The sequence below is a fragment of the Otolemur garnettii genome, unplaced genomic scaffold (genome assembly GCF_000181295.1).
Source record: "Otolemur garnettii isolate 467f Iridium unplaced genomic scaffold, OtoGar3 scaffold00099, whole genome shotgun sequence".
Taxonomy (NCBI): Eukaryota; Metazoa; Chordata; class Mammalia; order Primates; family Galagidae; genus Otolemur; species Otolemur garnettii.
Window position 1 is genome coordinate 5,069,996 of NW_003852494.1, and position 24,470 is coordinate 5,094,465.

The following is a 24,470-nucleotide window of genomic DNA, read 5'->3' on the forward strand; positions in this document are numbered from 1 at the left end:
TTTGGCGGGTCCGGGCTGGGGATTCGAACCCGCCACCTTAGGTGTACGTGGCTGGCGCCTTAGCCGGTTGAGCTATAGGCGCCGAGCCTGATACAGGGATTTGCCCTAGAATTTTTAGTTAAAGTAGCCAAGAAGTCCCCTTTTGGCCTAACTCAAGTGGAGCCTAGCCTCTGCCACTTGCCACAGAAGTTGTTATAACACACCTCCTATCGGATGATTCAACATCATCCTCCCTGCAAGCAGAAATTCCCACAGACACCACTGAAGGAAGAATAACATGAACAGAGAACAATGCCCTAGTTCCAAATTCCTGGTTCTGCCTGAAATTGGAGAAACTGTCCAACCTGTTGACAATCCTTCCTCCCAACCCCGCTGCAGGCTAAAACTGCAGAATCACCATCTCCAGATGCAAGACATGGCTGCAACCAAACAGGCTCTCAAAAGCCAAGACACAGACAGAGAGGGTCAACGTCTTGTCCTGCCCACAATGTGACTTCAGTCCCATGCCCCAACCTCAGGCCTCCATTTCCTAAATATAGAACACACACACCTCCCATGTACTCAAATACTGTATGAGTACCCAACATGTGCTGGGCACAGTTCTAGAACTGAGAATATGCCCAAGAGGATATCAGAGCTCTGAGCAGTTGCTATCAAGGCTGGCAATGAATCAGTAAGATAAAACCCACAGTCAATGATCTCAGGAGGTAAGGAGCATAGGAAGGCAATAAAAGAATAAAGTTAGGGGGTAGAGAGCAGCTGGGGGCAACTTCGGAGCAAGAATCAGACAGAGCACATGAACAGACCAAAGGAGGGTGAGAGACTGATCCATGTAGATCCCAAGAAAGAACATGGGGGAATAGCCAGTGCAAAGACCCTGAGGTGGGACCCAAGTTCATATACTCTAGAAACAGGGAGAAGGCAGGGAGCTAAAGAACAATGAGGGGGCATAGCACTGGAAGAAATGACATCAGAGAGGCCAGCCGGGACCAGACCCTGCTGAGCCCTGGGCCACGTGAGGAGTTTGGACTTCATGGTAAACATACAGGGAGCTGCTGGGTATTTTAAGCAAAGACTGGGTGACAGTCTGCATTTCTGAAAGGCAGACCCCATTCCTGGGCTGCCATGAGGAGCAGTGTTCTCCAGAAAGATCTCTCGCTCCACCTGCACCAGCCAAGAGGGCAGCCACCAGACACACACACCTGCTGAGCATCTGACATGTTGCCAGGGTAACAAAGGACCTGCCTTTTTAGTTTGATTTTGTTGAAATCAATTTCAATTTAAACCACCACACAGGGCCAGTGGTGGCCACACTGCATAGTTTAGGGAAGGAATTGTAGGACAGGGGATAACTGGAGGGGCCTGGAAGGACCGAGTGAGACATCTTTATGGCTTAGATTATGAGCCAGGAGGTAGGGGGAGAGCTCAGGATCCTCCGTGGAAGTCAAGAGCTCAGGCAGGAGAAAGGGAGGGCTCAGGATCCTCCGTGGAAGTCAAGAGCTCAGGCAGGAGAAAGGGAGGGCTCAGGATCCTCCGTGGAAGTCAAGCAACCTGAGCTCCCATGCTGGATGGGGGATGGAAGAGGAAAGGGAACTCAAACTGACATTCGAGGGCCCAAACTGAGCAACCAAGGTGGGGGTGTTTCGGGGACTGGCACACAACTGAAACACACCAAAGACACCAGGGGACATTAGGCCAGCACCCATAATCACACCCATGTTGGCAGCCACACACCACTGAACAGGAGGATTGCATGCAACACACAGGCCATCTTTAGTTTCTTTTCACCCCAGAATGGGGTAAAGGACCCTTCCCACCAAGCCGTACTCTCAAGTTAAAAGTCACAGTGTGGGAGGGAAGATGAACACCCCCAAATATGTCCACACCCTACTCCCCAGAGCCTCCCACTAAGTTAGATCACAGGACAAAGGGGAAGTGAAGTTGCTCATCAGCCGCCTTTAACACTGTTGTCCTCGAGTACCCAGGTGGGCTCCATGTAGTCTCAAGTGTCCTTATAACAGGAAGAAGAGGGGCAGAGAGAGGGTGGGAGGAAGAGGTGGGAGGACAGAGAAGGCACAGGATGCCACCTTGCTGACCTTGAAGATGGAGGGCGGGCTGTGAGCCGGCCCGTGCAGGCAGCCTCTAGGAACCGGAAAAGGCAAAGACCCTGATTCCCCCCAAGCACCCCTGAAGGGGATGCAGCCTGCTTCCCTTGGTCTTAGTCTAGTGAGCCCTGCACAGACTTCTGCACTACAGAACTGCAAGATAATAAGTTTGTGTTGTTCTAAGTCAGCACATTTGTGGAAGTCTATTGAGGCAGCAATGAACACACACAGCATTTCCTCTTTTTCAGATCCTCCTTTTGCTGTCCTCATAATCTCCAACCTCATGGGATTATCAAGAGTACAGAGGCCAGAGATTAGGCAGACGTGGGACAGATAAACTCCTTACCGTCCCCCCACCCTGCTGCCCTCCCGGCACGGGGACGACACGTACCAAACCTGCAGGTGCTCACATTCTGAATTCCAGACTCCATGCATGGGCAGAAGCCCTCGTTTGGCGGGTAGATTGACCCATTGGCAAACAGGGTTTTGGGAGCCACGAAGCGAAAGGTGGGGATGCCTTGAAACACCCCCGGCTCCTTGTATATTAGCTTCATGGACCTGCAGGGACAGACCAGGAAGTGATTGAAGCTAAGATCTGATAGAAGAACTGAAGTCTGGTAGAAGGAGAGAGGACTCGCAGACCACACAGCTGGAGGCAGGTCCTGCTGAAGGCTGCCCAGATCCAGCCACTTCTCCCCACCCACACTGCCACCTCTTGGGTCCTCACTACCACTATCTAGCCTGGGAACTGCAGCAGCCTCCTAATTGGTCTCCCTGCTCCAACCCTGCCTCCCCACCCAACACCAACTTATCCTCCCCAGCCAGAAGGAGCTATAAAACAAGAACAAAATACATTGTGTCCCTGCTGAACCCCAGCAATCCTTTCTAGTCTAACCTGCAATTAAGATCTGCCGTCCTTATCAAGACCCACAAGCTTCTATGGGGTCTAGCTCCCCCCACCCTCTGCCTATCCTCATGCCTCCCCTCAGGCTCCTTGCTGATCCTCAAACATGTGCCCCAGGGCCTTTGCATATGCTGCTCCCTCTCCCTGGAATATCCTTCTCTCAAATCTCTACCTTCCACATCAGATTCTCGCTCTGCTGTCGCCTCCTCAGTGGCAGCACTGTCCCCCACACCCACCCCTCTCACCCTCCGTCTATTCCCCCTGTTGTACTTCTTGAAAGTACTTCTCAACTTGAACATGCCCTGTGCTGTTCTTTCCAGAGCAGCCATTCATCACACATGGCCACCTGCTGCCCTTTGAAATGATAAGCCCAAATCGGGATGTGCTGTAAGCGAAATACATTCCAGATTTCTAAGACTTGCTACCAAAATTTTTTTAATCTCTTCAATAATATTTGAAATGATTGATATTTTGGAAATATCAGGCCAAATAAAATACAGTATTAAAGATAAAAAGACCCATTTCTTGTTACTTTTTATAATTGCAGCTACTGGAAAATTTAAAGTTGCAGTATGTGACTTGCATTATATGTTTATTGGCAAGTGCCAGCTTAGACAATAGTATTATGTCAATGTCAAATTTCCTCATTTTGATGATGGTATTGTGGTTCTTAAAAAAATGTCCTTGTTTTTAGAAAACACCCACTGAAGTATTTAGGCACAAAGGGCACATGCCCAGAGTACTCTGAAGCAGATAAGCCACAGTTCACATTAATGACTTTTCCAGAGTGACTGAAATAGAACAGAGGACACAGCAATGCCCAGAAAAGGGCTCCAGGGACCACGGCACATGTCCGGCCTCCCGGGTTACAAAACTGAGCCTGCAGCTGAGCCCTCAGCATCCAAATGGTAACTTTGGGATTTTTCTTCTTTTTCAGATATTTCTGCCATAGGGAAACTACCTCTTGCCTGCCTTTCACAGCTCCCTGATTGCAACCTTGACCATGTCCCTCTCCCTTCCTTCCTGACCAGCAGACTGTCTTTAGGCCTTGCAAAAGCTTCACCATCTGGAGTCTGGCTCTTCAGAGTGTAGCCAAAGAGCTAAGGCCATGGGCGAATGAGCTAAATATACAAGGATCAAACGCTTTCCAAGTGCCCATCAAAGGCCACTGGATTCGGCTATGGCCATGAGCCATCTAGGAAGCAGCCTCCCCAGAGCCTCAGAAGGTCCCACATCAGAGCAGTTACCGGCAGGCCTCAGGGCTGTAGAATTCCAGCGAGGATTTGGGAGTCATGAACGGTGCCCACATTTGCCCGGAAGTTCCGTTAATCATGTTGCACTGATCAGAATGCCAGTAGTTGACCTGGAGGGAAGCGTTCAGACTCCATCACTCAGTACAGCCAAGATGCCTTAATAAGTGCTCTCAGGCACTGCACACTTAACCTGACAGTCAATGCCCAAGACTGGCACAGTGGGAAGAGAGTAGGCTACATAGACAGGCAGACAGAGAGACAGACGGAAGACCCGCAGCAGCTTCCTGACCCCTGACTGTGGACCAGTGAATGTGTAACTCTGCTAGGGACTCAGTTTCTCCAGCTGTAAAATAGGCCTCTCACCCACATCTCCAGGCTGAACCAAGCACGAAGCACAGTAACCAGGTGAGAGGGAGGGGAGGCGTTTACCTTCCTCACTTCTCAGAGTGCAAGTCAAGAGACATAGCCTCAGCCTTTGCAAAATCAAGACCTCGTCTCTACAAAAAATAGAAAAATCAGCTGGGCATGATAATAGTCCCAGCTAGCTACTCAGAAGGCTAAGGCAGGATAATTGCTTGAGTCTAGGAGTTTGAGGTTGCTATGAGCTATGATGGTATCACTGCACTCTGGCCTGGGCAAGAGTAAGATGTGTCAAAAAAAAAAAAAAAAAAGAGAGAGAGAGACCTCCTGGACCTCCTGAAAGCAGATGAAGTCAGGAAATGGCACACAGGTAAATGACTTAAAATCATAATCATAATGGCAGCCACCCTGGGAGACTTCAAAACAGAACTGATCACAATAGCTTCTTCTGTGGCGTAAGACCTCCACTCAACAAAACAGAAGGCTCACTCTCCAACCTTCTGCATGATGAAAATTTCATAAATCTTGTACACATGTATATTACATTGAAATATACAAGCCATAAAGAATATTAGTAGTGTCTATTAAGAGCAGTTATGACAAATTGCAGCTGGTGATCCCCAGCCCTCAGGGTCTTTACAGTGATGACCACAGGAAGCATTTTGTAGGCAGAAGGCATACCATTACAAAATTGTTTTTTCAAATATTGGATAAGGGCCATGAAGGTGAAAAAAGCCAGTTGCAAAACAATGCGGGGTAATAGGATTTCATTATGTTCAAAGGAGAAAACCCCCCTCGCTCTCTGTGTACACACAGGTGTGTAGATAAAAATAGACCAGAAGAATATATCCGATAACTATGGGTTTCCTAGATGGCTGGGGGTGAGCGTGGAGTGGCAGAGGGGGCAGAAAGGCCCTTGATGTATCTCTCTATTATTTTACTTTTCAATGCGAATGTCTTCCAGGGTTTCTAGTGCAGTATTTTGAAAACATTTTTGCACAAAAGAAGAATCAAAGGAATAAAGAGCTCAGTTCCTAGCAGACATCAGGTACTGGATAAGGAGTCACTCATCCCCACCCAGCCTTCCTGCTGATGGAGCCTTAACCACAGGTGACATCCCAGACTCCAAGAGGGTTTGTCCTCCCAGCCCCCTCCTCACGACAGATGCCACCACTCTCCCATCTCCCTGGGCGTAGGGCCCTGCCTCTCGTCCCCACCTTGCTGAGTCCATTCCACTTGTCCACGAGGTGGATCCTGCTCATGTTTTTGACTCCCGTGAACACGGTGAAGATTCCAGAGTCGGAGTTGTTGAGCTGCAGACATGGCAAGGAAGAGCATCTTTAAACCTTCGGTCTGGGGTGAAGGATCCAAGCAGGCCATCAAGCCACCTATAGAGTGCTGGGCTGTGCCCTCTTCGCTCTCCCAGGAGGACAAGGCCATCTTGTGTTTCAGAGCCATGTCCCTGGCAACTGGGGGTCAAGAGGAGGAGAGCTAGGAGCTCTCTAGGACGGACACTGTCTGTGAGCTGGAGCCTCCCACCTCCCCTCTCTAAGCCCAGAAGAGTTCTGGCTCTCCTCTTCAGCAAGCCCCACCCCATCCCAACTCTAAGTATTGCCAGGTGAGCACTTGGATTAAGGGAAAAAAGAAGTGGCATGTCATTTGGACTGGACCGTGCACATGTCTTTCTCTATGCTCTCTCCTGCTGCCACAGGGCCATGGAAGTGTGTAAAAACAAAGCCTCCTTTGGCCTGGGTCCTCAGTGGTCGACCACCATGAGCAAGGGCCCCGGTCACTCATAGTGGATATGAAGTGAAAGAAAGAAAGAAATTTGCATTGTTCTGAGCCACTGAGATTCAGGGGCTGCTTGTCACAGCAGCATAAGCCAGCCTATCCTAACCTGGCGAGGACCTAAGGTCCTTTCTAGACAGTAAGACCCAGGCTTTGGCACTCTGAAGGCCAGGTCTCTAATGAAGAACAAGCATGCAAAACAAAGATAGCCTCTGCTTCAGGGTAAAATCTAGAAGCACACTGAGGAGCTCTATGAAAGCTGACTGGCCTCATGGCTGTATCGATCACAAACTAGTTAAGCAAACAGCTCCAAAGCAGAGCCCAGCACAAAGTCACACCCTGGCCTCCTAATGGCTGTGTATCTTTGTCAGGTCACCTGCCCACCCAGGGCTACTCCAGCCTCACACTTCATTAGCACAAGGCCAGGCTAGCAGTGGCTATTACCAAGGGACACCAGGATGTTACAGGAACTAATATGTAAAAAGAACTGAACATAATGCCCTGGATGGGTGAGAGCTCAAAATTCTCACCTATATCATTAGTATTATTTTTATTTTTGTCTTAAGAAATGGGCTGACCCAGGCTGGAGTGAGTGGCACTATTATAGCTCACTGCAGCCCTGAACTCCTTCTACCTGTGATCCTCCCACCATGGCCTCCCAAAGCACTAGGACTACAGATGTGTTCCATTGCACTCTGCCTATTATTGTTTTTCCTTCTTATCTTTCTTTCTTTCTTTCTTTCTTTCTTTCTTTTTTTTAGATAAAGTCTCACTCTATTACCTAGGCTGGAGTATAGTGGCATTGTCATAGCTCACAGCGACCTCAAACTCCTGGACTCAAGTGATCCTCCTGGCTCTGCCTCTGGAATAGCTGGGACGATTGACTTCTGCCACTAATTTTTTCGTACAGCGGAAGATCTCCCTATTGCCCAGGCTGGTCTTGAACTCCTGGGCTCAATGGATCCTCTCACCTCGGCCTCCTAAAGTGCTAGGATTATAGGCATGAGTCACCACACCCACCTATTGTTGACAGTATTAATAAATGCTCACCCAGTAGGATCCTTAAATAATAATTATAATAGCCGAAGTATATTAAAGACTGCCAATTACTACAAGAGTCCACTCTCTCCTTGCTCCGTCTCAGGGCATTAGTGCACCCACATGGCAGGCGACATTCCCAGCATCTCCTGAAGCCAAGAATAGCCACAGGACTTAGTTTGGGCCAGTGTAAAGTAAATGGAAATTGTTTTTCTCCCATCCCAAGAGGGAGGCAGCTGGGCCATGCTGTGTTATCCTCACCTTCTCCACTTTCTCCCCACCCCACCCCCACTTCTTCCTTCCTGCTGTGCTGCCTAGAGAGTGAATATGACAGTAGGCGCTCTAGCAGACGTCTTGGATCATGAGGTTCTCTTTTTTTTTTTTTTTTTTTTTTGAGACAGAGCCTCAAGCTGTCCCCCTGGGTAGAGTGCCGTGGCATTACAGCTCACAGCAACCTCCAACTCCTGGGCTCAAGCGAGTCTCCTGCCTCCGCCCCCCAAGTAGCTGGGACTACAGGCGCCCGCCACACGCCCAGCCATTTTTTGGTTGCAGCCGTCATTGTTGTTTGGCGGGTCCAGGCTGGGGATTCGAACCTGCCACCTTAGGTGTACGTGGCTGGCGCCTCAGCCGGTTGAGCTATAGGCGCCAAGCCATGAGGTTCTCTTGAACATGGAAACCACACCCAATGGATGGCAGAGCAGAATAGCAGAAGGACTTCTAGATCACTTAGGACTCTGACACCATCACACCAACAATGAACAGCCTACTGCTAGATTGCTATTTCGAGGTTTTCATAATATATGGTCAGACATGGATTACAACTGTGTTAGTGACTTTGTTAAAACTTGATTTGCAAAGCACTTCAGAATTTATAAGATGCTTTTACAGAATCATGTCTCTTACCCTAGACTTGCCAATTTACCCACATAACCAGAACCTATCTTCCTGGCCAAAAATGTATACAGAATCATGATTCACCACCACCATCATCACTCTGTACTAGATCAACAGAGCCTAAAGAGACAGGTGAGACTGGAGCAACCCAGAGGGCTCATTAAAACCTGCATTGAGGGCTCGGTGCCTGTAGCTCAGTGGCTAGGGCACCAGCCACATACAAAGGAGCTGGGGGGTTCAAACCCAGCCTGGGCCTGCCAAACAACAGTAACAACTACAACCAAAAAATAGCCAGGCATTGTGGTGGGCACCTGTAGTCCCAGCTACTTGGGAGGCTGAGGCAAGAGAATCACTTAAGTCCAAGAGTTTGAGGTTGCTGTGAGCTGTGATGCCACAGCACTCTACTGAGGCCAGCATAGTGAGACTCTGTCTCAAAAACAAAACAAAACAAAAACACCCTACATTGAGGGAGTAAAGGTCAGGGGCCAGCGGTCAGAGTTAAGAACCTACATGGACCTGATCTTGGCTTAGGCCCCTACCACAGGTCAAGATTAAGAAAAACTAGGCAGCTCAGGGCAATGCCATGGTTGATATTTGTGATCTGTCCCCCAGCAGCCAGTTCCCTTCCTTCAGCAAAGACACCAATTGTCTAAGCTAAGCCCCAGTCACATCATTTGATCCTGGATCAAGCTGCACCTGAATCTAAACCTAGTGTTTCAGTTACATGAGACCACAAATTCCCTATTTTGCTTAAGTCAGTTTGAGTGAGGTTCTCTGACATTTACAACCACTGCCCCTGGGTGCCCAGCCAGTTTCCCAAGGATCTGGTGTCTGGTTTCCAGCCTGTATCAGGGAAGGGTAAGACACAGACTCTGAACATGTGGCTTCTCACTGGGCCACACTTACCTCAGCAAATAACCCGAACTTGCCCTTCAAGGGGAACATGCCTGGGAAGAACTTATTGATCATGTTCACAAGGGGGTCATCGTAGCCCCACATGATCTCACCAACAGTGCGATTCATGAAGGCCCGTTGGCCAAGGGTGCTCAACGCCAGGGTCAAGGCCAGCTTTAGGCCCATGGGCTTGTTCTCCATCATCATCGAGGCACCCTGCAGAACAGAGGGATACCATAGGTCAGGGGCCAGCTGTGGCTGGCCCTTCCTCCCTGACTTCAGCCAGGACTCAAGGCATAGAGCCCATGTAGGAAAATGCACAGGCCCAGGAGTGGCCACCTGGGACACCTGGGGCATCCACAACATTCTCTGATCCTTTGGTATCAGGACCACACGTGCTCTTGATAGCACCACCCCTGTCCACCTGAGGGTATACAGGCTAAGTTAACTCCATGCCCAGACCCAAAGGTAGGCACATGGCTCCAACGTGGCCAATCAGACACATGCCCCAGCCCCTGTGGCTACAGTGATTGGTTTGGGAGCATGTTTGGAGCCCAATCAGAGCCAACAATCTACAAGAAAACATTCTGCTAGGGACACAAAGAGGATGCCCCTCTGCAAGGCTGCAGCCACCTTTAAGGGCAGGCTTGCCAGGGAATGGAGCCTGCACACCTATGGATAACCCCTGCTTGCACCCTGGATCAAGGCACACCTGAAACTAGCCCAACCCCTACCCCTTTCAGCAACACAGGCCCATAAATTCCTTTTTTTCTTAAGGCAGTTTGGAGTGCATCTTACTTCACTTATAAGCAGAAAAGAGTCTTAATAGGGACTATCTACTTCTACTTCTAACACTGCCCACCTGAACACCAAGAACCACATGTCACCCGATATCTAGGGGCTTAGAATATAGGCAAATTGGTTGCTTAAGTTTTGACTTGTTATGGAGGTACTGTCTTGACTCTTGGTTTATTTTTTTTTTTAAGGGTCCTCTTCTAAAAGCCAATCTCTGCCTCTAGACGAGTAGATAGACATCTAGTATTTCCTAGAACAGACTGCAGCGGTCTGCTTCTGCAAGAACTTACCATGATCTCCTTCCCTTTCTAAAAATTTTTTAAAGGCAGTAAACACACAGTTTTAAAAAGTAAATGGGCTCCCTGAGGCAGCCCATTGCTGCAGGATCTGGGGTATTCTTCCAAACACAAGCTGTCACAGAGTTAGCAAGCTCCGGTCAGGCGGCCTACCACCTGTTTCAGTACAGTTCGTGAGCTAAGAATATTTTCTACAATTTCATAGTTCAGCATCCATAAAGGTAATTTTATTGCAGCATAGCCATGACATTACCTTCTGAGGATGCTTTTGCACTTGAATGACAGAACCGAGCAGCTGCTACAGGGGCCCTTTTTGGAACTCACCGAGGCCTCCAAACCTGTAATATGTACCACCCCGGCCCTCAGGAAGGCTGCTTTCAAGGCTGGGCCTGTGCTGGTGTCTGGAAACTTGGATTTTGGGAGGGGTTCTTCCATTTCCTGGCAACAGGGAAGCTTACGCTGTTTGTATGCACGGTATAGTTTATGCTGGACACCTGCTTTCCTAATGGCCACCTGGGATTTTATCACGTGCCAAGCAGAGGGTGTTCACATGACCCAGACCCAGTAAAAAGCCCTGGGCATTGAGTCTCCTGCGGGCTTCTCTGATAGATAACACTTCACATGGGTTGTCACAACACATCCTTGGGGGAGAAAAGCATGTCCCATGTGACTCCAATGGTCTTCCTGAGACCACCCCAGGCACACTTTGTGCCCTGCTGCTGTAATAAATCTTAGCTGCAAGTCTGCTCAGCAAATCAGCAGGTGGTTGGTCTTGGGAACCCTGATACACACAGGAAGCAGTCAGTAAATCTGGCCAACTCTCCTTTTTTTTTTTTTTGAGACAGAGCCTCAAGCTGTCACCCTGGGCAGAGTGCTGTGGCATCACAGCTCACAGCAATCTCCAACTCCTGGGCTCAAGCGAGTCTCCTGCCTCTGCCTCCCAAGTAGCTGGGACTACAGGCGCCCGCCACAATGCCCAGCTATTTTTTTTGGTTGCAGCGTCATTGTTGTTTGGCAGGCCCGGGCTGGATTTGAACCTGCCAGCTCCGGTGTATGTGGCTGGTGCCTTAGCCTCTTGAACCACAGGTGCCGAGCCCCAACTCTCACTCTTGACTACACAGAACAGAGGCCTTGACCATAGCTCCCCTCAATGCCACAGACCATAGCCTGGGGCACCTGTTCTTGGAGATTTCTGAGTTGCGGGTTGAAAAGGAAAAGGGGATCCCTCTGGCTAGTACTTCCAAACCAGAGACAGAGGGGCCGATCCGGGAAACGCAGCAGTCAGCTAGGGTGGCAGCAACAACACAGGGCTGAGAGTTGCCACACTCTGACCCCGCAGGTGCCTGCTCTCCTGGCAAGGGGCAGGCAGGAAAAGAGACAGAACTCCCTTGGGGTCAAGGGCAGGTTTGGAGTGGTGCGGGCCAGGGGGGCAGCCTCACCAAGACCAGGATGTTGGGCATGATGATGTAGTCACTCTCCAGGCCGTGGGACTTGGCGGGCTGGAACCGGTAGCTGCGGTACTCGAGGTAGGACACCGTGTCGTTGTCATTGAAGGTGATGTTGCTCTTATGCCTGAACTCCCTGTGTGGGGAAGCCAGTGGGTTAGCGACACTCCCTGAAACTGGCCTACAAACCTGTGTGGGAGCCACGGGCCCTGGGATGTCCACCCACAGCTCCAACCCAGCGGTGCGGAAGCTAAGCATTGTCCCTCCCCCAAGCCCATCCCCCCACTGCCCACTGTAGACATGGTGCCACCACCACGCAGCCTTGTTCTGCTCTCCCGGACTCAGCATGGCCAGCGCCTCTGTAAGACTCACCCAAGTCTCCTCCAGAGAGTACCCCGAATCCCTGCACCCAGCGGTCTCTCACCAGCATCCCCTGCAGGTCCCTGCTCCTTCAGGGGAGGCACAGTGTTTAGGAACACGCCAGAATCCTGTCTCTGTCACTCACTGCCTGTGCCTCAGTTTCCCCATCTATAACACAGGAGTAATAACAAGACCTGCTTAGCAGGCAGGGCTGCTGTGAAGGTGAAATGAGTCAAAACACGTAAAGCCTGAGGCACAGAAAGCACTAGGTAAATATCAGACGCTGCTGTCCTCAGAATCTCCTGCCTCATCAATCCCTTCTCCACAAAGCATCCCAAATCTTTGAAAGAGGAAATCAGACCGTGTCATTGTCTCAACCACACCTGCTTTTGCACACAGGATAAAATTGAGGCTCACAGGTATGAAGATACTTCCCCTAGGCCATGGTCAGGTACAGAGCAAGGCCAGAAAACTGAGTATGACCCGGGGCTTTCCACAAACAGCATATCCCTTCCCAGTCTGCTCTCCTGGACAGGGTTGGGAGACAGGTCCCTGCTCCTGGTCGCATGTGTGTCCCTCTGTCTTTCTCTCTCTCTTTCTCTCTTTTTGTCTTTTTCACAGATGTACTCTCCACCCAGACCCATATCAGTGGTGCCTCACTGCCGCATAAAGAACTTCTCTGGCTCCAGCACTTTCCCCTTCTGTGCCTGGCCTGCTTCTGGAACAATCTCTGGGACTCAGCATAGCAGCCCCCACTTCCTGTCCATTGTGAGACCCTACCCTTGCCCAGCCTCAGCTGGCCCTTCAGCTCTCACCTGCACACAGCCTCACCTATACATGGCCTCACCAGCATATGGCATGGCCTCACCGGTGCACAGTCTCACCTGTGCACAGTCTCACCTGCACATGGCATGGCCTCACTTGTGCATGGCCTCACCTGCATATGGCACAGACTCACTGGTGCACAGTCTCACCTGCATATGGGACAGCCTCACCTGCGCATGGCCTCACCTGTGCATGGCACGACCTCACTGGTGCACAGTCTCACCTGCATATGGGACAGCCTCACCTGTGCATGGCCTCACCTGTGCATGGCACGACCTCACTGGTGCACAGTCTCACCTGCATATGGTACGGCCTCACTGGTGCACAGTCTCACCTGCATATGGGACGGCCTCACCTGTGCATGGCCTCACCTACACATAGCCTCACCTGTAGACATAGGGTCCACGCTCCTGCACTTGTGGCTTCTCACCCTTCAGGATCTCCTCGGGGTTGAGGATGTTAAAGAAGTAGACAGAGAGGTAGAAGGGAACAGGGATCTCCTTCCACATGTTGTAGGACAGGCTGCTGGGGTCGATGCGCACATTCTGCGGGGATGAGATCAACGTGTCTGTGAGGAGGCTGAGGGCCCTGTACCCCCACCCCACCGGGCAGCCCCAGAACAGCTGTCCAAGCTCAGCCATGAAAGGAGCTCCTGGACAGGAGGCTGAGGGAAAGCCCTTCACACAAACAGCTGTAGCTCCACAGTCTATAGAATTAAATAGGAACACATTCATGCTGTTATTTCTCAGAATGTGTCTTAATAGCAACGGCCAACACAGATGAAGGGACTGCAGCACCATCTAAAGGGGGCGCTGCAGCTCAGCAGCAGCACAGGGCACCCTACAGGGACGAATGTAGGCTCGGTGTGGCCACATGGATCATTCATTCATTCAACAAATACATTCAGAGCACCTACCACGTGCCAGGCACCGACCTAAGAGCCAGGGATGGGAGAGTGAACCAGGATGAGGGAGTGAACGAAACAGACCAATCTCAACTCCACAAGCTCTGCTGTACTGGGAAAGGCAGGTGCTAAACAATTGGGGTATAACACACGCTGTGGGATGGGGCAGAGAGAACATAAGTACAGAGGAGGAAGAGGATGGGAAGTGTGGAAAACACAAACCCAAACCCAAAGTGAGGGAGGCAAACCCGTGAACCTGGGAGAAAGGGATACTTCACAGAGAAGCAGGAGCCAGTGCACAGGCCTGAGGCCAGGAGATGTTTAGAGAGTCTGCGGCTGGCAAAGAGGCTGTGCAGCCAGGGCCGTGTTGTAAGGAGAGGAAAATGGAGACACTAGCCATGAAAACCAGAAATATAGGAATTTACATGAAAACTCCTCTGCAAGTTTCCTTGGTAGACTTAAAGGGCTGAAAAAAATAGGCCTGAAGTCCACTTGGCTTCTAATCGCAATTCTGTTCATCCAGATCTGCAATTCTCTGCCCCAGGGCTGCAGGGAGGTCCTGCCAACCCACCCAGGCCCCAGCCCAAGTCCAGCCTGGCCACATCACCCCTCAATGCCCATACCCTCTCAGAGCCCAGGCAGGGCGGACTGGCCGGGCCTATTAGATAGATGCTCAACATTGCAAAGCCAGGCGGCCAGGCAGTTGCATCACCTTCCACCTTCTTTCGAACACAGCCTTCCAGGACAAGGACAGCCACTCCCACTGTCCCCAGACACTCAGAACTGACACACAGAGAACCTGAGCCTGGCTCCACTTGGACACTTGGGCAAGTCAGCCCCTCTGAACCTCAGTTTTCCCATCTATACTATGGGGCTAATGATACTGTAGCCACAGCCGTGTCTGGTTTGACCTCAGCAGCATAAAGTTGAATTCATTGCCAAGAATTAAAACTGGGGGACTTAATATAAAATCTGGATTTTAAAGTACTTTTTTTTTTTTTTGAGGCCGAGTCTCACTATGTTGCCCTCGGTAGAGTGCTGTGGCATCACAGCTCACAGCAACCTCAAATTCCTGGGCTTAAGCGATTCTCTCACCTCAGCCTCCCTAGTAGCTGGGACTACAGGCACAGGCCACAATGCCTGGCTATTTTTGGTTGCAGTTCTCACTGTTGTTTAGCAGGCCCAGGCCAGGCTCCAGCCCTCCAGCCTCATTATATGTGGCCGGCGCCCTACTCACTGATCTACAGGTGCCAAGCCTGGATTTTAGAGTTCTATCAGAAAACCCAGGTGATCAGAGATTTGTCTTCATTTGTCATAACTATTTATTGATAAATACGTCTTTCCCCCAGCTGGGAGCACTCAGGGTCACCTCACAACCTGAATATCCACAGGTGCGAACCAAGTGATGAACAGACACAATACCAATGGAGTGACCCACGTGAGCTTCCCTGGGGCGCTGCTGTTCTCACTGCAGTCCCAGCCCCTGGCCAGCACCATGACCCTTTGAGGAAGCCACGATCACAATTATTATCCAGTTACAGGTTAGGAAACTGGGGCTGAAGAGAGGTACGAAGAGTCATTTGAGGGTTCAAAGGGGTCTGAGAAGGCTTCCTGGAGAAGGAGCTGGATCCGGAGTGGTCCCATCCCTCTGCATAGCGCTGCCCACAGCCCACAGGTGCCACTCCACCTCCTCCCAGCTCACAAGTCAGTCTCATGGCCTCCACCTGGGGCGGGCCCCATAACTCTGGGGCCCCTCCCTATACCTGGGGGATGCATCCCTAATACCACCTCAGAGAGGCCTCCCTGGCTTCCCTGTCTGCCACCGAGCATCACCAACACGCTCTGTACCCTTCACCACACTAACCGGGACCCAAAAGGATCTTGTTATTGGCACAGCCTCAACCCAGTGTGAGGGTCTGCAGCCTGCCTCTCCATGAAATGCTGGTGTCTGGACAGGTGTTAAGGGGAGACTTTCGAGGGAATGAAAGAATGAATGATGAATGAATGAACCTTTGCTCCTGACCCACCTCTTGGGAACTTAGACCTAATACAGCTTGGGTAGACTTCAGAGTCACTAAGCAGCTCAGCCCCAGGCCCAGGCCTCCCTCCTTTCTGCCACCCCCACATCTACCCCAGGAGGGGCTTTTGAGAAGGATGAACACACCTGTGTCTCCCAGGACAGGACCAGACCCTAGGGACTCCCCACTCAAACCTGCTGCCCCCAGAGTGTGGAGGGCCCCCCTCGTCCAGCCCAGCCCTGCTCTGTCCACTCTGTCCATGGAGGCCTGACCCAGAGCAAGCGGGTCAGAGGGAAACCCACACACCTGCTTCCCTCCATCACTCAGGTATTAGACTCAGCCCCCCTGGGTAAACTGAGTCCGAGAGATGCTTGGTAACAGGAGTCCCAGCACAAGTGGGACCCTGAATCCAACCTAAGGCCTGAGCTGCCTGGGCCATGATGGCTTGGAAAGAAAAGTGAGAGATAAACAGCAGGGTCCGGACCGGCTGGTGCAAACGCAACACCACAGCCCTGGGGAGCAGTGCAGGTTAGGCTGCGACCCCCCAACCTGGGTCAAATCCCACCCTACCCCTACCAGCTGGGGGACCTGGGCAGCATTCTCCCACCCCGCCCGGGCCTGTCCTGACCCAGTGCCTGCTGGTGCCCCTCTAGGAGAAAGCAGCATCAAAACTCAGGACCCTGGAAAACGTGTCAAGAGAAAGCAGCACTAACTACGTGTTCTCATCGCCAACACAAGTGGACGGGGCGGGGACTTCTTGAGGTGACAGGTACATTCAACACCTAGACTGAGGTGATGCGCCTCGGGTATGTGCGTGCATCCCACCTGTCACACTGTCATATTAAATATGTGCAGCTTTGCTATCAAGTACACCTCAATAAAGCTGTTTTTTAAAAACAAATAAACCAACTTGGTTTCCCTCCATTGCCTCCCTGCCCTGCTAGGTTTCTCAGCAGAGGCAGCTGGTCCCAGGCAAGCACTGGAACCCAGAACCCTGCTGTGTTATCCTCACGCCCTGGCCTGCTCACCCTGGCTCTGGGGATGAGTTGAGGCCAATCCAGTGAGTCACAGGATCTGGCCTCATGTCTACCTCTCTCGCTCATTTTCTCTCTTTTTCTGTCTCTCTCCAAAAGGAAGATTCCTCGGGGGAAGTGCTATTCATCTGGCACTGCAATGCCCACAGGGAATCTTCCATGACCCAGCTCTGCCCCTTCAGACTGGGTGACTTGGGCTGAGTCACTGACCCCTGTGAGTCTCAGTGTCCTCATCTGTACAATGGGCAGGAGAACAATGTCCACCTCATGAGCCACTGTGCTTAGAATAGGGTCTGGCAGATCCCGGGGCATCTGGAGGGTTAGCTGTGAGGTCACCTGGCATGAAATGACCCTTCCTCCTCTGCCCCACCTCCATGCTGGGTAAGGCACAGACTTTGCCCTGCTTTTGACTGGCAGGATAGCTTTGTCCCAGTCACACTAGACCACAGGCATCTGGACCAGGAAGCTGATTAGATAACGGCACCAGCAACTTGTGGCCTCTCGCCTAACATAGCTGATTCTGTGAGTCTGTCCCCACAGTCCCAGCCCAAGGTCAAAGATCCTGACCCTGGAACACAAAGTCGGGAGAGAGTGCCAAGGAGAGCCCTTATTGGACAACACTCCCTCCCATCCAAGCAGACCCTTTCAAGCCCGTTCCTGGATAGCTAGGAAGGCTGCCCAGAGGAGGTGACAGCTGATCTGGGTGTTTAAAAAATGAGCTGGGCTTTGCCGAGAAAAGGACATGGGCAGGAAGTGTCTGGCAAAGGGCACAGCCTGTGCTAAGCTGAGACGTCTTTAGGAGCATGACTGGCCTGAACATCCACTGATGACAAATATGTTTTGAAAGCGATGATGTATGATCCATCAACAGATAAACTGAATGATACTCAGTAATAAAAAGGAACCAAGGACCAATAAATGCCACGATATGGATGAACTTCAGAAGGGTTACCAGACACAAAAAGCTGTAATACATAGTATATACTCCCTTTATATGACATCTGAAAAGCTGACAACTCTGGAGCCAGAAGCCAGACCAGTGACAGCCAGGGGACTGGGGCAGCGGGAGAGGGCTGACATTAACCAGTGCTAGAAGACTGACTGAGCTGATGAAAATGTCCTGTATCACGCGGGCAGGAGGCGTAGTGGCCTCCCCTAAGGCTGAGGCGGTGGTGGGCATGTCAGGCGCGGACTGTTGGGCTCTGGGCTCTCCTCTTTCCCTTTGTTGGCGGGCAGAAGAGGCTGAAGCGGTAGGCGCTAGGCGCGGTCCCCTTTCCTCTCCCTCAAGCAACGTCCCCTGGCCCTCTAGCGCTGCTCTGTCTCTCCGACACAAGACTGTCCTAGCCCAGATATGGCTCGTGGACAGCAGAAGATTCAGTCTCAGCAGAAAAATGCCAAAAAGCAAGCTGTACAAAAGAAAAACAAGGACATGACCAGCAGGCTGCTGCCAAAGCTGCCTTAATATATACCTGCACTGTCTGTAGGACACAAATGCCAGATCCTAAGACCTGCAAGCAGCACTTGGAGAGCAAGCATCCTAAGACTCCACTTCCTCCAGAATTGGCTGATGTTCAGGCATACAGTTGTTTACAGGTGAATTCATGATGCCTTTGACTCTTCCACTGTCTCAGACCTTAGGGAACAAACCTGCAGCTGCTTTTCTAACAAACCGTTGATCAGCAAAAATAAAGGGGCTACAGAAACACTTATGCTTACGCTGTTATCTTTTGGGCTTTATGCAAAGACAATTCTGTGTAAATGTACAGTTGACTCTGATTTGAAAATCTGCAAATCAGTCCATCCTTGTTATAAAAAAATTTTTTACATCAATTTTACATCAATTATATTGATGTTCATATTGTATAAAATAACTCATTTAATAAATTAGTACTTTGATTAAAAAAAAAAAGAAAGAAAATGTCCTGTTTCTTAATTTTGGTTACCATACAGGTAAGATGCATACATTCAATAAAAACTCATCAAATTACACACTTTTTTTTTTTGGTTGTAAAATAATTTACTAAAGGCACTATTGTTAAACATCAAACTAACTAATTTGTTACCCAGAAGGTACATCACTGTAAATTTAACAATTTCAAGAAATACGGGGCCAGTAGGCAAATAATACAGTTTTTTCCTAAAGTGACAACTTTCCTATTTACAAGATCATATCCCTTCCAGCTGTTCCTGGGACAGAAAGTGATGCCAATTGCTCCAAGTGTGATCTGAAAAGGGAAGGGAACTTGGAGCTCATTCATAATTGAGCTCACAATTTGAGATTATACTTTGTTTTTTGAGACAGAGTCTCTCTTTGTCACGGTTGGTAGAATGCTGTGGCATCATAGCTCACAGCAACTTCAAACTCTTGGGCTCAAGTGATTCTCTTGCCTCAGCCTCCTGAGTAGCCAGGATTATAGGCACCTGCCACAACACCCGGCTATTTTTAGAGGCAGGGTCTCACTCTAGCTCAGGCTGGTTTCAAACTTGCCTGTTCAGGTGATCCGCTTGTCTTAGCCTCCCAGAGAGCTGGGATTCCAAGCATGAGCCACCATGCTCAGCCCCAAATTACACACTTTAAAAGGACAAATGTCATGAATGAATCCTGAAAAGATCATGCTAACATTTTTGACAGTTTTATTATGATTTATAGACCATGTAATTCACTCACTTAAAACACACAGTTCAGTGATTTTTAGTATATTCGCAGAGTTGTGCAACCATCACCACTATCTATTCCAGGATATTTTCATCCTAAAACAAAACCTCGGACCCATGACAGTTACTCCCCATTTCCCCCCCCAGACCTTGGTAATCATTAATCTACTTTCTGTCTCTATCGATTTGCTTATTCTGGACTTTTTAGAAAAACAGACTCAGACCAGTCTTCAAATGTGTCAATAAAGCTCTGTTTCTTAAAAACAAGCAGAGACCCAAAAGGCTGTGCCACATGTGGCTTCTTTCAACCCATTTTGTTTTGTGCCCGGCTTCTTTTGCTCCACTTAATGTTTTTGAGATTCATCCTCTTTTTGGATGACTAGTGTTCCACAAGTCTGTGGAATGGATTCGAGGATTCCAGTTAGTTCCACTCATCTGCTGATGGACATTTGAATTGCTTCCAGTTTGAACTATTGTGAATCAAGCTGCCACAAACTAATGGCACATTTCATATGTGTGTACGTCATTGTAAATAAAATACATCTCAGTAGATTGCCTCAATAGAGGTGACTTTTTTAAATAAATTAAAAAAAAACATTTATGACATGCTATTATTTACTACTATGGAACAATCTCCAGAATATTTGGGGTTAAAAAAAAAAAGAAAAAGATAAGTATCATTACTACCTTTAAAATATAATGTAGGCCCAGCACCTGTAGCTCAAGCAGCTAAGGCGCCAGCCACTTACACCAGAGCTGGTGGGTTCAAATCCAACCTGGGCCTGCCGAACAACAATGACAACTACAACCAAAAAATAACTGGGCGTTGTAGCGGATGTCTGTAGTCCCAACTACTTGGGAGGCAGAGGCAAGAGAATCGCTTAAGCCCAGGTGTTGGCGGTTACTGAGAGCTGTGATGCCACAGCACTCTACCCAGGGTGACAGCTTGAGGCTCTGTCTCAATAACATAAATAAATAAAATATAATGTAGTCATATTGCACAAAAGAAGGCAGACAAAAGCATACTACTATGTGATTCCATATATCTGAAGTTCCAGAACAGGTAAGACTAATGTATTTCCACAGATAAAATTCTGTCTCCTGAGGGACGCTGGTTACTCAGAGCTTTGTTCACTCTGAAAAATTCATGGTGTTGTTCCCTTATAAGTGGGCTTTTCTATATAAGTGCCACACTTCAGAAAAAAAAAACCTTTGAAACTATAATATAAAATGTTTAAAATAAAAGATCAACTGCAAATGGGAAAGGACTTGAATAGACATTTCTCCAAAGAAGACCTATGAGTGGACAGGAAAAGATGTTCGGGGTCATTAGGGAAGTGCCCGTCAGACTCGCAATGAAATACCACCTCCCACCCACCAGGATGGCTGTCATTTCTTTTTTGAATGGAAAATGACAAGTTTTGGCAAGGGTATGGGAATTGGAAGCCTCATGCATTGATGGTGGGAATGTAAAGTGGTACAACTGCTGTGGAAAACAGTGCAGCAGTCCCTCAAATGATGAAATGTAGAGTTACCGTGAGACCCAGCAATTTCACTCCCAGGAGTAGGCCCAAAAGAACTGAAAACAGGTGTTCAAACAAAGACATGTACAAGAATGTTCCTAGCAGCGCTATTCACGATAGCCAAAAACTGGGAACCACCCAGATGCTTATCAACAAATGAATGGCTAGATAAAATGCGGGGTACTCATATGGTGGAATATTATTCAGTTGCAAAAAAGGCGTGAAGGATTGACACAGGCTACAACCCAGAGGGACCTAGCGAACATCAGGTGAAAAGAAAGAAGCCAGAAGGACACGTGCAGTATAATTCCAATTACTCAAAGTGTTCAGAATAGGAAAATCCACAGAGACAGAAAGCAGATTAGAGGTCGCCGGGGCCTGGGGCAGAGGAGCATGAGGAAGGACTGCTTCACGGGTACAGAGTTTCCACCTGGGGTGACGAAAACATGCCAGGACTCCATAGTGGTAGTCATTGCACAACCTCGTGAATGCACTCAATTGCACACTTTTAAATGATTAAAATGGTGAATTTTATGTTAACTGAATGTTAATTGTAATTTTAAAAGACAAACTACAAATTAAAATGAGATATCCAACAGAAGAGCACAAATTAAGACACACGAGAAAGCCAACTGTAGGTGAATATATTTGGAAAGAGGGACAGCCGTGTGTGTGCTGGGAGGCAGCGGGTGCTTCCTAATCAGGCTAGAATGCGAGCAGAGGCCCCCATGGTCTGCAAGTCCCCTGCTCAGCATCCGGCACAGAGCACCTGCTTCCAAACACTGCTGTCCAGCCAACAGCCCTGACGTGCACACCTGCCAGAAGCTTCATAAGAGAATACTTACCTTTCTGGCATGATATGACTTAAGTTACGGCTTGATTATTCACTACTCTGACATGCTACTCTATTCTGTTCTGTTTCTAAAATGCTGGTCCTGTAAGCCTAGCACTCTGGGAGGCTGAGGCAGGAGGATCCCTGGAGCTCAGGAGTTCAAGACCACCCTGAGCAAGACTAATACCCTGTCTCTACAAAAAAAAATAATAATTAGCCAAGCATGGTGGCATACTCCTGTAGTCCCAGCTACTCGGGGGGCTGACACAGGAGGTTCACTTGAGCAATGCCACAGCATTCTACCCAAGGTGACAGAGTAGATCTTATCTCAAAACAAAACAAACAAAAAATGCTGGTCCCCATCTACCCCTAATCACTTTGCAACCCACTATCAGATCACATCCCCCCACAGTTTGAAAACTTTGCTCTAGAGAGATTCTCATGTATGTGCACAAAGCTGCCAGAAGAACTGCTGACTCTAGAGAAAGAAACAGAGAGCCCAGCAGGTCCTCAGCCAAAGATAAACTGGGCTTCCACACACACGGCAGCAGATGAGGAAACTCAGTCTCAGAAGCAGAATCTGGACAAAAAGACAAATACTACAGGATGCCCCTTTTAGATATGAGGAACCTTGGTTTGGCACCCATAGCTCAGTGGTTAGGGTGCTGGCCACATACACCGGGGCTGTCGGGTTTGAACCTGGGCCAGGGCCTGCTCAACAACAATGACAACGACAACAAAAAAATAGCCAGGCGTTCTGGTGGGTGCTTGTAGTCCCAGCTACTCGGGAGGCTGAGGCAAGAAAATTGCTTGAGCCCAAGAGTGAGAGGTTGCTGTGAGCTGTGACGCCATAGCACTCTACCAAGGGTGACATAATGAGACTCTGTCTCAAAAAAAAAAAAAAAAAAATATATATATATAGCTAGATATGAGGAACCTGAAAGAGCCAAAGACACAGAAGCAGAAAGCGGGAGGGTGATTACCAAGGTAGCGAGGTGCTGGGCAGGAGCGGAGAGCTGCAGTCAGGTAGGGTGACTAAGTCTAGGGATCTAAGGCACAGCTGGAGGGCCAGAGTCAGTAACCTATATTTGTACACTGGAAATTTGCTAGGAGTGTAGATTTCAGGTTCTCTCACCACTAAAAACATAAGGGTAACTATGTGAGGAGATAGATACGCTGATTTTCTGGACCACAGTAATCATCTCACTGTGCAGTCAATACATATATCAAAACATCATATTGTAAGCCTTAAATATAGACAATTCTTGTCCAGGCACAGTAGCTCATGTCTATAATCCCAGCACTTTGGGAGGCTGAAGCAAGAGGATTGCTTGAGGCCAGGAGTTTGAGACTAGCCTGAGCAACATAGTGTGAGACCTCATCTCGGAAAAGGAAAATTTAAAAACTACTCAGGCACAAATCTGTGGTCCCTGCTACTTGGGAGGGTAAGGCAGGAGGATCACTTGAGCCCAGGATTTTAAAGCTTCAATGAGTTATGATGAAGCCACTATGCTCCACTCTGAGCAACAGAGCAAGACTCTCATTAAAAAAAAAAAAAAAAGGAAAAGAAAAAAACAGGTACACCCCCCCCCACACACACACACTTCACTCGAGATGAAGAAAAGGCAAGCTACAGAAAGATGTAGTTCATACTGATATGAATTTTTCAAATACATATTAATATTCAACATTCCTTCTGAAGACAAACCCATGTGGAAATACAGAAAAACAGTCAGGGAAATAATACTCATTAACATGTGAACAATCTCAGGAAAGGACCGGGGCGGGGTAGGGAGATGGGTAAGGCTTTGCCTTTCTCATATTTTATTCTTAGAAATAAAATTTATATAAAAGTGTCTGTCTCAACACTGGCTTTTAAGCCCCTCCTCCAGGTCTGTCCCCTTGTCCAGACACTGTCCCTGTTCCTCAGTTCAGCCACACTCCTTGCTGCCCCTGGCCTGTGTGTGGCCACGCTCTTGCCCCAGGGCCTTTGCACTGGCTGTTCCCTCTACCTGCAGTGTTCTTCCTGAGGTAGCTGCATAATCAAATCCCTCATGCTTGGCAATCTTTGGTCACTACCCACTTCTCAGGAAGGCTCACTCTATCCACTCCTAAAATTCTTGAACTCTCTACCTGCTATCTTGTTCATGCTTATTTTGCAATCACTTTAAGTCTATTGTTCTTCATCTGTCTTCCCTGCTAGATCATGGACCCTCAGGGGCAAGATCCTCTTCTGCTTCTGCTTTGCTCACTGATAAGTTCCCAGGGGCTGAAACAGTACTCAGCACCTCACAGGAGCCCAGCAAATATCTGCTGAATGAATGAGTAGAACTAGGAGCCCTGAAGCCACACAAGTAACATGGAAATATCCTCAGGATGGGAATGCTGCTCTCTCCTTTGCATATGTTTTAAATAGCTCATACTCAAGAATGAATTTTTTTAAATGCAGAGGGAGTATGGCTTATCTGTAGCCTACCTTGGGTGGGGGCAACAGCTTAGTAAACATGCAATGGGTAAGATGGAAATTTCTTTTTTTTTTTTTTTTTT

General features: G+C 48.9%; 1 protein-coding gene and 1 pseudogene across 2 annotated transcripts in view; one reads left to right on the top strand and one right to left on the bottom strand.

Moving 5' to 3' along the window:
* The window catches only part of SCARB1 (scavenger receptor class B member 1), an 81,943-nt gene that overhangs the window by 23,158 nt on the left and 34,315 nt on the right, over positions 1-24,470 (bottom strand). For both annotated transcript variants that reach the window (XM_003796065.3, XM_012809045.2), the window contains exons 2-7: positions 13,345-13,502; positions 11,767-11,908; positions 9,249-9,452; positions 5,840-5,935; positions 4,257-4,372; positions 2,497-2,663 (exon numbers count right to left, since the gene is read on the bottom strand). In XM_003796065.3, coding sequence (XP_003796113.1) covers positions 2,497-2,663; positions 4,257-4,372; positions 5,840-5,935; positions 9,249-9,452; positions 11,767-11,908; positions 13,345-13,502 — 883 coding nt within the window. The remainder of the gene's footprint in view (positions 1-2,496; positions 2,664-4,256; positions 4,373-5,839; positions 5,936-9,248; positions 9,453-11,766; positions 11,909-13,344; positions 13,503-24,470) is intronic.
* Positions 17,928-18,743, top strand: LOC111727258 (annotated as a pseudogene).